The sequence below is a fragment of the Lactuca serriola genome, chromosome 4, assembly GCF_051521515.1.
Source record: "Lactuca serriola cultivar US96UC23 chromosome 4, Lser_US96UC23_V15, whole genome shotgun sequence".
Lineage (NCBI taxonomy): Eukaryota > Viridiplantae > Streptophyta > Magnoliopsida > Asterales > Asteraceae > Lactuca > Lactuca serriola.
Genome location: NC_136411.1, coordinates 219484779 through 219499535, shown reverse-complemented (window position 1 = coordinate 219499535; position 14757 = coordinate 219484779). Strand labels below are relative to the sequence as shown.

The 14757-nt window shown below is 40.7% G+C and overlaps 1 protein-coding gene across 1 annotated transcript; it reads left to right on the top strand.

The window, feature by feature from the left end:
* Positions 1 to 10680: 10680 nt before the first annotated feature.
* LOC145099189 (Sec1/munc18-like (SM) proteins superfamily) lies at positions 10681 to 11379 on the top strand. Its single transcript, XM_079036782.1, is given in 2 exon segments — positions 10681 to 10853; positions 10923 to 11379. Coding segments are annotated over 2 exon segments (630 nt in total).
* The last annotated feature ends 3378 nt before the right edge of the window (positions 11380 to 14757 follow it).

Genomic DNA, 14757 nt, shown 5'->3' with positions numbered 1-14757 from the left:
CATAATTAATTCAATTGGAATGGCATAGAAAAGGAGTATGTCATCCACGATAGGTTATAAACCTCAAGTCATGTGCTAGTGATGATCAATAAGGTTTATTCTTGATTAGTTCTTGAAACCTTTTTCAAGATCATTAAAACTCCCACTTACCTCTTGACATATACGATTCTCTTGTCAGGAAACTTTCCTCGACAAAACAAATATTCAAGAGTTAGTGTGGTTCTTATCAAGACAAAACACTTCACAAAATTTGTCCTAGTTGGTCTTTGTCTTATCCAAGACATCACAACTTACAAATTTTAAATGTGCAAGAATAAGAAAACTTTTCCAAATTCCACATTTGATGAGTGTTATAAACCTTCTTGAGACTTGTCACTCAATTCACAATCTTGGAGTATAACCCTAAGACTTGATGTTGGAACGAAGTATGATTGACTTCTTGATTTTAACCATTTCCACAATTCTCGATTCCTCTTCTTAGACATGCAAATGTACTAAGACTTACTTAGAGGATCAATTGAGATATGGTTCCTAATCATTAAGACTTATCATAAAACACAATAAAAGTTACTCTCCCTTCTTCTTAGAATAGAGATACTTTTATCTTTCTGCCTACTTGATTCTTCTTATTCGTTCTGCCATTGATTGAAATTCTTTCAATCAACTCAGAATTATATTTAATCTTATAAGCATAACCATATTCACTAAACTTTAGTAAATCATGACGAATATCTTTATCACTCTCGTGGTGAACTTGATCAATGTACAACCTGGTGTACTTGATCTCCTAGTCCTTCTCTTGACACTTTGTCAAAGAATTAGTCTAATTTCCAAATATGAAGTTTCTCATTCATCACGCAATCAAGTTGCATGACTCCAAGTTTCTGTCCAATTGAAGCTTGGGCGATGAGAATCTTTCCTCATTTGGCAAATTCTCGACATTTCCACAAATGACATAATTAAGAATCAAATCCATTATTGATAACAATACATCAATTTTTCATAACGACTTCATTGCAAAGATATATAAAATTATTCAAACCAAAAATTTTATTTTATTCATAAAAGCAGCGGAAAACTTGTCCTTACAATGCAAAATCAACTGAAAAACTATGTATTTATTCCTAACAAATCTATCATAACTTTCTAAGCTCAAAATCTGATGTTCGAATCCATGTGACGGTGATCCATTTCTTCGTGATCAGACTCATCTTGCTTTTCCATCAAGCTTCCTCTCTTTTCTCTGATCTTGCAAAACATTCAAATGTAATCTTATCACATTATGTATTAAGAATCAATGAATAGGAACTTGATGGAGTTAGATAGTGGATTTTATACCCAAGGAGGAGTCATAACACTAGACTCTACCATCTCTTAGATCTCTCAGGTAGATAGGGCAACTTCGTCTCCAATGCCCCTTCTTTTGGCAATAAAAGCAAATGGACTCTTTTGGAATGACACAAGGAACAATCTCAGAGTTTACCTTTTCTGGATCTCCAATGTCATCATTTTCAATGTCCCTTGAAGTTTGGGAGTTTGATTCACCAGACAAATTTGCTTGATCAGCACGCCAAATCATTGCTGATTCAACAGCTATAAGCAAATAGGTGAGATTAATGAGGGTCACGTCGTGATCCATCATATAGTACTATCTAACGAACTCACTATATGATTCAAGAAGTGACTGAAGAACCCAGTCAACAGCCAACTCACTTGAAATCTCGACACTAAACATGCTTAACCTATCAATGTGTGACTTCATCTCTAAGACGTGTGCACACACAGGTTTCCCATCTTCGTGTTTACTTGCCAAAAGGGCTTGAGTGAGCTTGAACTTTTCAAGCCTTCGAACTTGTGGGTTTGGGAGAACAACAGTAGGAGGTGGAGGAAGTGGAATCAAGTTAGTCCACGTGGTAGGGATTGATCTTTCACCTTCATAGTGGAACAAACCTTGAGCAGGAATACTTTTTCCTTTAGATTCGGGAAGACCATGGTTAGATTCAGACATCTACAAAAATAGGAGAAAATTCAAGTTAGTTAATAAGAATCCTTGATGTAACACCCAAATGAAACATCGAGGCTAGGATCCAACACAACATTCCACAAGTTGGAAGAGGGATGCCGTAATCCAATTTGCAGAATATTTGAAGGTAGGTAAGTGACGATTTACCAATTTCCACCATGAAAAACAAAAAAGTTAAGTTTTAAATGTATTGGAAACTCCTAGATCCTTTGAGATACATTGAAACTATTCAATGGCATGTTTTAATCTCGGATTATGCTCTTCTATTTGTGACTGGGATGCTGAGGATCACAAACAAGATGTGAATAACCATGCAAATGTGCTTGGTAACCTCATTGTCTTTATCATTAACTATTGATGTGCCGGTAAACCACACACGCTCCATCAAAATGACAATTATGAGATACCCATTACTACTCTTTATTAGTGCCTTTTAGTGTGCCAGTTAACCACACACACTCCACTAACGACCAATAAAGCATAATGTGCAATTTCATGGATTAGCATACTTTTCACATTTCTCCTAAAGTAACTAGAGTTGGGATTTTGTAAAATAATGTTCTAGTACTTTCTTTAATAACATTATACTTTTAATGAGATGTAGTTGTCCTATCAAATCTGTTCTGCTAACGACCCTCCACTAATCAAGGAAGCGCTGGGTGAGAGTGGACACCCATTCAACTACCATTTTATAGGCAGTTTCCTTATACCCCCCTTATAGATTAGTTTCGTGAATGAGGCATACTAGCGATTTGACTGACCATATTCTTATACATATATAATATTTAACTTTTAATTATAATATACATATAAGGTGTGTTTTAAAACATTTTAAAACTCCAAGGGTTTATATAAATTTTTCGAAATTTAAACTATTAAATTTTAAATTTAAGTAAACCAATTAATTAGATTTAATATTTATCTATTAATTAACTTTTAATTAATTTATTAAATCTTTTAAGGATTATCTAATTAAATTAAACAATTAACTTAATCCTAATCCATATCCCTTCTAGATTTCAAAAATATGGGGATAGGATAATTTCTTTAATTTTCTCAACCAAATAACTAGATTTAATATTTGTCTATTAATTAACTTTTAATTAATTAATTAAATCTAGTAAGGATTATCTAATTAAATCAAACACTTAATTTAATCTTAATCCATATCCCTTCTAGATTTCGAAAATATGGGGATAGGATAATTTCCTTATTTATCTTAATTATCCAATAAGGCAACTATTACCCAAAACAAAGAAACCTTAAAAGGGGGAGCATATTTCGAAATTACAAGGGGAGGAGGCTAGGGTTTTGGAAACCCTAACCCTAATTTCGACTAGGGTTCATGGAGGCTAGGGTTTTCGAAAACCCTTTGCACCAAAACCCTAAAATCGAAAATTTTGGCCTTTAGGGTTTAATGGCTATAAACCCTAATTTGCAATTCAACTATTATAGAAATTCAATTTAAAACAACAATGGCTCTGATACCACTGATGGGTTTTATGTAAAACAAATAAACTAGAAAACAATTCCTAAGTTCACATGCAACCTACTTTGGATCTATGTTTTATCTATTGAACATACAACTTTGAATTGCAAAACAAGAACCCTAGAGGAGAGAGGTTAATATCAAAATTAACAAACTAGGGTTTAGTAATTACATACCTTTCAATTGTTATAGTAAACAATTGATAATTCTCTTGATCTTGATCTTGATCTTCTTGGAAGTTTAGCACCACAAGTGTAATGCCTCTAATGGAATCACACCCAAACTAGCAAGAAGGAAAGTAGAAGGAGAGAGAGGGAGTATGCAATTTTCGGCCCTAAGGATTTCTTCCAAAGAAAGAGTGACCAAAATGTGAACCAGGAGGCTCCTTATATAGTTGCGGGATCTAGGGTTCAGGAAAAACCCTAATGCTCCTTGCTTAGGGCCTAAGCAAAGCCAAAGGCCTTATCCAAGCCCCCTTGGACGAAATCCTTAGGGTTTCCCCTATAGATTTCGTCCACCTCCTTCCAAGGAGGTTCTGGAGCCTTCCACTCAACTATTAGATAATTGCAAACTAGTCCCTGCACTTTATAATTAATTCTTTTAACCCCAAAATTAATTCTGATTAATTTCTGGCTAACAATTAATTAAACAAAATGATTTCTTATTAATATATTAATCTTTTAACATATTAATAAATTCATTTATATTAATTTATTAATATTATAATAAATTAATATCTCTCCTTTCATAATTTCCTTGTCCGGTTGCTAGGTTTGAGGGCAACCCAAAAGGACTGTGCTGCTATCAATTCAAGTACATACCAATTATAGTTATGGGCTTAGACACCTAATCCAATAGAATTATCCTCTGTCTGACGCTCGGACTCGCCGAGTCCAGCTTTGGGACTCGCCGAGTAGGGTCAACTCGCCGAGTCCAAAAACTGACTCGCCGAGTTGGGTCGACATAGGGCAAGAAAAACGATTTTCAGCAAGTAAAACAGTTAAGCATCTTAGTCAATTGAAACCAATCATGGCTCTGATACCACTGATGGGTTTTGGACATAAGAACTTTACCTATGTGCACATACAACCCTATAGCTTGGATCTAGGTTTCACTAATTGAACATGCGATAATTCCAAGATTTTCATGGCTAGATCTAAGAACAAAGCATATGAAAAGAGATCTAGAATAATACCTTGAGTGTAACATCCCGGAATATCAAGAGTAGAGTTGAAGGGCTAAAAGTGTAAGTGTGAGAGGGCAACTTGGGGAGTCCACAAGTGGACTCGGCGAGTAGGGTCGCGACTCTAGTCGCGTGTTAAGTGACCAACTCGGCGAGTAGCTTGGGTGGACTTGGCGAGTTGGTGCTGAGTGGAGAAAACCCTAATTTCGGAGGTTGAGCCCTATATAAAGAACATAACACTTGTTCCCCAGCCTCTTTACCATTCCTTGAGTTCCAGAAACCCTAAATTCATGAGGAGACCCCATTATTGAGTGAATTAGAGTTTGGAGAAGGATATTTGGTGCTTTAAGCTTGAAGATTGGAGGCTTGTATCAGAAAGCTTGGGGAGATCTGGAATCTATAGTTAGTTGGGCTCATTCCAGGGGTAAGGAACCATTTCCTTAAGCTTTTTCTTCATGGGGTTCATGTGTGGTGGTTGTTATGACATCTAAATTGAGATAGAAGCTTGGATTTGAGGATGCTACTTCAGATCTAAGCTCGTGATGGTCCTATATGTCATAGAGTCCTGATTTTGGAGTTATTGGTGAAGCCCTTTTGTCCCAAACCCTATCCCTAGAGTGTAAAATGCCTAGATCTCTGTGGATCCATGTAAAGTTTGCCACTTTACGTGATGGATGGCTTGTAGAAGAGTAGATCTATGGTTTAGAGCTTCTGCATGGCTTGGAAAGCCTCTGTATGGTTTCAGATCTAGGGGTACTCGGCGAGTCACAAGGGTGTAGTTGGCGAGTTGCTTGAAGATAGGCTAGAACTCGAAGAGTTGGAAGAATAACTCGGCCAGTTGGATGAATATGGTCAGGAACTCGGCGAGTTGGAAGAACAACTCGGCGAGTTGGTTGCAGATAGCCTTGGACTCGTGAGGTCCTAACCTTTCTTCTGGTTTAGTTATGAATCAGTGAGTCAAGGGATGACTCAGTGAGTCGAGTGTGAAAGGACTCAGAGTTGTTGGACTCGGCGAGTCTCGGGGTGACTCGGCGAGTTGAGTCGCGGATTGGGGAAGTTCTGTGCATGGGGACTCGGCGAGCCATCGGGTTGACTCGGCGAGTAGAGTCAGTCAGGGGTTGACTTTGACTTTGACTTTGACCAAGGGTTGACCAGTTGATTTCCAGGGGTATTTTGGTAATTGTTGGCATTTGTTTTGAGTTCAGTGTTTTGGTGGTTGGCCAGTGGTGGAGATCGTATCAGTGGTCGGAGCAGCTTAGGTTTATCTGTTCAGTCGGCAGTTGCGAGGTGAGTTATCCTCACTATATTAACAAGGTCTACGGCACCAAGGCCGGCCCTTTATCGGATTGTGATCCGGGTATCGTTGTTATGTTATTGCTTTGATATGTTTGCATCCTGGTAGCTAGGATGGTATATGTTAGAGACCTGGTTAAGGTCGGTATCCTGGTATATAGGATGATGTTATGCTAGTGACCGGTTAGGTCGGTATCCTGGTTAGGATGATGATATGTTATGTGATCTGCTAGATCGGCTTGTTGACTAGGAATTGTTATATGGTTGTATGTTTATGTGCACATGGTTGTTGGACTGGGGATGGGTTGAGGCGGGTACTGCTTTGTGCTGTAGGCCAACATACCCAGGGCGGACTGGTTATCCTGAAGGCCCAGCGAGCGGTCCGGATAGGCTGCAGGCCCCAAAAGGGCGGACCAGACATGCCGAGGCTGGGAGAGTGGACCAGACCGACTGAAGGCGCGGTGCGGGCGGACCAGTCATACTGTAGACTCAGAGAGTGGACCAAGTGGATTGAAGGCCCGGTGCGGGCGGACCAATCACACTGTAGACTCGATGTATATGGCTAGACTCGGAGGGTGGACCAGGTGGACTGTTGGCCGGTGTGGCGGACCAGTCACACAGTAGACCCGAAGTGCATGGATGTTCTGTGTTCTGTTATGATATGACATGTTATGTGTGTATGGTATATGCGGTTGGTATTTTGGGGATATCTCACTAAGCTTTCGGGCTTACAGTTGTGGTTTAATGTTTTTCAGGTTCTTCAGGAGACCGTGGCAAGGCAAAGGCGTGATCGTACCACTCTTCATGTTTATGTTTTATGATGTGGTTCTGGGAAGACTCTGAAATAATTGTATTGAAAACCTTTTTGTAATAATTTTATGAAATCGGGTTGTTTTCGAAAAGTTTAAATTGGTTGGAATTTTATGGTCGTTACAAGTTGGTATCAGAGCCAGGTTTGAGTGAATTGGAGGAACATTCGTGTGAATCCAGTCTCAAATCGAGGAGGGTTTTCAAAAGAGAATTTAAAATGGTTTTCAAAAAATGAGTAAAGGAGGATGCGGAGGTACGATCAGCCGGAGCAAGTAAGTAACCCCAAAATACCATACATGATATTTGTTTTGAGCTTTGATAGAACAACATGCTAGTACTAGGCTAGGGATCTTCAGGATTTCATGATAATGTTGCCTGATTTATGATGCCTGTTAGCCTAGGGTTTCCTTTGTGGGAGATTTCCAGTGTTCCTCTAGGAGTGAGGGTTGAGTGCTTGTTATGTATGTTCTTCACTAGGGTGTTGTGGTATAATTGATAGAAATATAGGTAGGTGTGGAAGGTAGTCTGGGCCCGTACTACTGAAAGCACAGGACCCATACGCGTATCAAAGAAGCCATGAACTCTAGGGTTGGGTTGGGAGTGGCTTCCCGGGTTTGTGGGAAGTATCTGAGATCTTGTGGTGTTTTTCAGTATGGTAGTTACGAGGCATGCTGGGAGCGGATCCGGGTCAGGATCAGGAGCAGGAGAGGGAGGTCAGGGCGGGTCAGTACCGCCCGAGGTTATTGGTCAGATGAGCAAGTGCGAGTTGGATGCGAGGATTCGTGAGATCCTGCATGATGAGGTTGCTGCGTTGTTCCGGACTGAGTTGCCGGAACTGTTTCGGTCGATCAAGACCACCATGGTTGAGTATTTTGATGAGCGCTATGCGACTCTCATAGAGACGGCTGCCGCGGCAGCTACAACGGCTGTAGCAGCGGGAGGGGGAGGAGCTGGTCGGGGTTTTCAGTATCGGGACTTTGATAATACGAAGCCTCATACCTTCGATGGAGTCTAGGACCCGATTGTTGCTATGAGATGGTTGTCAGATGTGGAAGGGTCTTTCTTCATGTGTTCATGCCCTACTGATCAGAGGGTGAGGTGTGCTCTGAACCTGTTGAGGCTCGGGGCGAAGGATTGGTGGAGATTGACCACGGGGTCGTATTCGGATGCGTAGAGAGCTTCGGTTTCATGGGATCAGTTCCGGGAGATGTTCAGCACTCGTTATGTTCCATGGGTTGAGAGGGAGATATTGGCTCAAGAGTTCCTGGAGCTGAAGCAAGATTCAGAGTCGGTGACGGAGATCACCAGGATGTTCACTGAAAGAGCGATGTTTTGCCCTGAGTTCGCTTCAGAGCAGGCTTAGATGTCCCGATATCTGAGTATGATCAAGAGGGATATCAGGAAGTTTGTGTCTACGCAGAGGTGCGAGACCTTGTTAAAGTTACAGGAGGCCGCCAGGCGGCGTGAGTTGGAGATTGAGTTGCAGTTGCGAGAGCAGAGACAGGCTCCGGTGCAGTCGCAGCTAGCGCCGAAATGGTCCAAGACCGTTGATTCTAGATTGGGAGATCAAAGCAGCCACACTTGTGGGAAGTGTGGGAAGGGTCACACCGGGGTTTGTAGGTTCGGTGGTGCATGCTGCAAGTGCGGAAAGGAGGGTCACTATGCGAGGGATTGTCGGCAGGCAGCCCCGGGTCGGGATTTGAGGATTTGTTATCATTGTCATCAGGGTGGATACTTGAGTGTCAAATGTCCACAACTTGCTGCAGGACCGGTGCAGGCTCCAGCACCGACCACTTTGAGGATTACGGGTGGAGGTCAGGGTGGAGCGGAGCCCCCAAGGGCTCAAGGTCGTGCTTTTCAGCTTACAGCAGAGGAGGTCAGGGCAGTGCTGGATACAGCTGCGGGTATGTTTCTTTCTTGATGTCTTGTTATTTTGTGATTATTTTGGAGTACTGTATATCTTCTAGTCTCGTTGTGTGGTTTCTGGTATTGTATTCGTTGTTCCTTGAGGATTATGGTATGGTTAAGGGTTTGGTGTTGGGAATTTTGTTGGTTATCTTTCGTGAGTGTTATTAGTGGGAATCTGGCGTTTGGTCTGAATGTTGGGCAACATCTGTAGTCTGAGGAGTGGTTGGCTGAAGGTCAGGTTTCTTTCGAGCCGTGATGATCCATGATAATATGTGATTTTGTGAAGGTTGCTCGTTCTAGTGGGAACCAGATCGCGTGTAAGGGATTGTGTTGTGTAGGGTTGATAAGGGAGGTCGGTGATGGCGACCGGTGGTTGATAGTCAGTGCTCTAAGTGGGGGAGAATTGGAAAATTCTCCGGTAGATCGATGGTCATGAGAGGTTGTTTAGCTGCATGGGATTCAGCAGTGGTTCTGAAAGCCAAGAGTGTAGGCTGGTATGAGTAAGTGGCATGCATGCGGGGCGGGATACAAACCAAGGGTGATTGATTGTGGAAGGCCTGGGATCGGGCCGGGATTGAGTATGTAGGGTGGAGATAGAGTTCGGAACCCCTAGAGGGCTAGAACAATATGCATGGGAGAGTTTTCCTGGAGGGATAATTCGGGATGATGGATGCTGGTTGAGCGGTCAGGATAGACTGAAGGCTGGTGGGCATACCAGTCAGGCCGAAGGCTCGGAGAACGGTCCAGCCAGACTGAAAGCCCAGGAGGGCGGTCCAGATCTACTGAAGGTTCTGAGAGTGGTCCAGATCTGCTGAAGGTTCTGAGAGTGGTCCAGATTGGCTAAAGGCCTGGTAAGGCGGTCCAGTCATGCTGAAGACTCTACATGTGTTGATATCTACCCCTGCATCCTTCCTCTGCCAATGAGGTCTCCAATGACATCTAAAAAAATTGATCCACAGTTGATGACCTTCAAGCAAGCTTCAAGCTTTAAGGTCTCCCACCATCAAACCATCCTTTACTGCCTGCCATCACTGAATCCTAACCCATTTTTTCTTTATATTCCTACCTTCGGAGCTCCACAGTCAATCTAAGTTACATCAGAAGAACCTTCTGACACCGATTGATATAAACTCGCCACTCGTCTTCAATCTTCGACACCTTTTTATCACCATTATCTACTCCATCACTGTTCTCTTCCCCCTCTGCAAGACTGTTGAAAGCTTCATGGGTGCACATATTTACCAGATTTCATGTTGTAATTTGAGTAGTAATTTGATTTTTCAGGCGGGGGATAGATGATTTTGATTTTCAGTAAAGAATTTATTTCATACAACGTCTAATTTGGGTCCACAGATTTCAGAGGTGGTAAGTTAACAATAACCTACCTATATATTATACTAGGAAACCTTTGTATCGGTTATGTAAATTGTCTATTAGTCAGGGTAGTCATATGTTAATATTTGTATCTGTTATATCACTACAAGAAAAAGACCCTTTTACGGCGCACAAACCACGACACTCATTGATTTATGTTACGCAAAAGAGAGTGACATTAAAAAGGTGTCATCTCTTCAAAAAATTTAAGGATTTATGTCACGCATTATTATGTGCCCTTAAATCAGTGTCTCTAGAAAAGAAATTAAAAACATGGAGGGCGCTTTATTTTAAACGCGCGTCCTCTACATCTGTCGCTTTATAATTTTAATGAAAGGCGCGTTTAGTAGAGGGGGAAACAAAATTCCCAAAATTTTGAAAATCCGTCTTCTACCTTCTTTCTATCTTTCATCTTCACAATCGACTCTCCCCTCTCCATGCTTCTCTCTTCTCTCCGATCCGCTTCTCCGCCACTCCTGACATCCTTCTTATCGGTCTCATCAAACATCATGTCCCCTTCTTAATACCTTGCAGGAATCTAAAAACTAGAAAACCCTCAAAGAGCGGTCTCTAGATTCATACGCGAAAAAGGAATACGAAATGATCGTGAGAGGCAGAATCGACCGGGGGGAACTTTTATCTGTTCTTAAAGGGAAAGGTAGTAAAACGGATAAGCTTTGGTTTGCTATCATGTTCCTTAATTCAACAGAAACCATCCCTCAGATAGAAATCAAAATGGTTGAATCCGCTTTGAGAGAAGCGGAGGTGAACACGTGTGCATTTTAATAAGTTAAAAAGATAAAATCGTTAAATGTTTCGTTAGCATCTGCAAATGCTGCTAGTAGAAGCAACATTGTGGATTGGGCTGAGAAGCTTTATGGGTAGTCTATCAGTGCTGTGACTACAGGTGTTAAGAATCTGTTATCGGGTGATCATCAGTTGGCAATGGCGACAACGATTGAAGCTTTGATGGAAGGAAAACCGAATAATCCGGAGACTGAGTCTTACTTGGTTTTGGACCCACATACACCGAAATCGAGTTTTGGTCAAATGAAAGGGCCTTTTAAAGAAGCAATTGTGTTCAGGATTGGTGGTGGGAATTATTTTGAATATGGAAGCTTGTAGGAGCTTGCATGGAGGCAGCAGCAACCAACTTCTTCTGCTAAACATATCATATACGGGACAACTGAGATTCTTACTGGTGCTGAGTTTATTGATCAACTTGCTGTCTTGGGGCAAAAGATGGGTTTGGGTAGAAGTAGCACCACTCCTTCTGCTTCTGCTCCTGCTCCTGCCTAATCATGTGAGTACATTTATGCTATTCTGTTTTTGTTTGGTTTGGTTTGGTTGTAGCTAACTTTGGTTATCTCATTGTAGATTTTTCCCATTTCAAGAAAAACAATGATAACAAGAAATGAATCACACCTAAAAAGAAATTAACAATATGATATTTTCATTATTGTTAGGTTTTGTGATTCTTCTGTTTGGATTACCAGTTCATACCTGAAGTGTGGATATGCGATTCATGTGTTTGTATATACATATTGATTATTAGGAGTTGTATTAGGTTGCTTATCAGGTGATCAATGTAGTCACTTTAAATTCTAGTTAATGATAATATTATTTTTTCATATCATACACAGATCCATTTTTCTTCTTATTAGTTAATGATATTGCCCCTCGTAGAGGAAGACCCTCTCTTGAGACCTTTACTTGTGTTGGAAACATAGCAAAAGCCATGGGTCCCACCAAAATTTACAATAAAACCTGCTTTTCTTTTTGTCTTAGGTTCTGGAGCTGATTTACCTTCTAGAGATATTATTAAATGAGAATTCAATTGATTTTGGTACCACACAACTTGGAGATAAGCTAGGTATGGACTATGAACTTTAATTGGTTTTTTTTCCTGTTTTTATATGGTTGTAATTTGATTCTATTGTTTAGTTCTCAGATTGTGTTAAGCTTCCTCCTTGGGCCGAAAACCCTGTTGATTTTGTTCATAAGCATCCCATGGATCTTGAGAGTGAGCATGTCTCTGCACATTTACATGAATGGATAGATCTCATATTCGGGTGAGCCCCAATTCATTCATATTCTAATATTGGTGGGTTTTATTTTGTTTTGAGGCTTTCGACTTTGTAAAGGTTGAAATAAATCAATTTGGATGATAGTCTTGATGGGTTTTGAGCATTCTAACACTTCCTAAGTGTACATGCAACCCTAATAAACCTTGGATCTATGTTTGTCTAAGATACATGCAAATAATTATTTTTCCAAGGTTCGTATCCTATCTAGCATGACATGGGGAACTTGAATCAAATAAAGCTAGTAGAATTACTTACCTTGTAGTTGTAGTTGATTGCTTGGAGTTTTAAAGCCTAGCACCAATAGTGTGGATGCCTCAAATGGAAATCACAAATCACCACAAACTTGGAACTTTGAGAGAATAGTCACAACTATCTTGAAATTGGCCCTCTTGCGTTACTCACCTCAACTAGTATGATTTCAAGAACCAAAGCCTCCTTTATATAGTGTGGTGGATTAGGGTTACATCCATGTAAACCCTAATACCCATGTCTCTTCATTTCCATGAGATCCATGGGTTAAAGCTCCATGGAGTATCCATGGACTTTCCATGCAAGCCTAGCCCATTCCAAATAAGCATTAGCCCACACTATATAAATATAAGAGCCCATATTTAATTAGTAATAATTTTGATCTCTAAATTAATCCTAGATTAATTATAGATCAATACTAATTAAATAATATGATCTTATATTAGTATATTAGAACTTATAATATATTAATAAATCATAACTTATACTATTCTCCAAAGATTATCCATAAATTGTTCGGGTGAAGTGCAACCCAAATGGACCATGCCGCGTCGGGTCAAGTACATACCAAATATAGTTATGGACTTAGACACTATATCCAACAGTCTCCCACTTGGATAAGTCTAATAACTATAGTTGCAAGTATGACTTCAGGAACCGATCAGCAATCGTAGCTCTTTAAACTCTGTTGAACTAGAACGAGCCATTTTAGATAAGTGATCATATAATCCTCTGTTCTAGATATCAATTGGACAAATACACGGAACATGGTCATACTTATTGTCCAGCAGTTGTTTCCTGATTTCCGATTTGGTTGGCATAGAACTTAACTGAACACATCAATTTAGTTTTGACCGGGCCCGTTACATAGGTAAAAAAAATCATCGAGGGGCCCGGATATCAGCTTCTAATCCAAGAAGAAATAGATAAACTTCGACTCATATGTTTGTTCTACCACTCATTGAATTATACACAAAAGCACGTTTTATAACATCGAGTTACCAATGCGTTTTTATGGGATCTGCTGCCCTCACGGCTTTAAAACGTGTTGTAATAGGGAAGGTATCCACACCCCTTATAAGGAATGCTTAGTTCTCCTTCCCAGACGATGTGGGATCAGATCTAACCCACTTTCACCCCCATTATAGGGTTCGACGTCCCCGTCGAACACATCGACCCGTGCCCTGGCTCTGATGCCATTTGTAACATCCCCCTATGGCACGTATCACAATATTTTCCGCTTTGGGCCATTCGGCACGAGGACTTCCGAGGGGGTCACCCATCCTGGTTCTACTCCTGCCCGAGCACGCTTAACTGTAGAGTTCTTATCGGATCTGCTGCCCTGACGGATTTAAAACACATTGTAGTAGGGAAGGTATCCACACCCATTATAAGGAATGCTTATTTCTCCTTCCCAGCCGATGTGGGATCAGATCTAACCCACTTTAAAAAATTGTAACGCCCGTAGATCCGGGCTAGTCAATTTAGAGACAATAAGTGTCGAAAATGAATTTTTGGAAAAATATTATTTATAATAAATAGTCTTAACCAAGTTGTAGAATATGTCTCAAGGTTTCCGTACATATAAAGAACGCCGAAATCCGAGTTATAACGAAGACGTTATGGCCCGTCGAAGTTTTACGACAAAACCGACATGACACCGGGAAGCATAAATAGTAAATTTATGATGGAGCGATTTTTAGCCTTAGTGATCTAAACGAAAGTTGTAGAATATGTTAAACCGAGAAAATCCATAAAAAGAACTCCCAAATCTGACTTCGTATGAAGAAGTTATGATTTTTCTAAGTTTGAAGGCTGATACACGATAGGGGGTGACGTGGCACCACCAGAAGGCTGCCACATGCCCCAACTCGGCGAGTAGGTCCTCCTACTCGGTGAGTCCACCAGTCAGGCCTCCTATAAATAGAGGTGTCGGGCATTCACTTTTCTTCACACCTCCCAAAATCACTTTCTCTCTCTAGTTTCTCTCTCTAGGCTCCCAAACCCCCCTAAAGCCTAGGTAAACCCCCTAGCACCTGAAGGAAGCCCTGAGGCTCCCGGAATCCTGAGAAAAGATCCTTTCGTCTTGGTAACGCTGCTCCAACAAAGCCCGGTTTTCAAGAAAACCCGCTGTAAGTGAGCTATGCCTACCCTATCTTTATTATAGCTTATGTTTTAATATAGTAACGTTATTAGGAACTTATAATGAGTATTTGGGCTATTATTATGAGTTATATTGAGTGTTATTTAACGCTTATATAATAGTAATAATACCTAGACTATTAATTTGTCGCGATTATCATTAGACTAAACCCTAGTGGTATTGGTATTAGGTTTTATC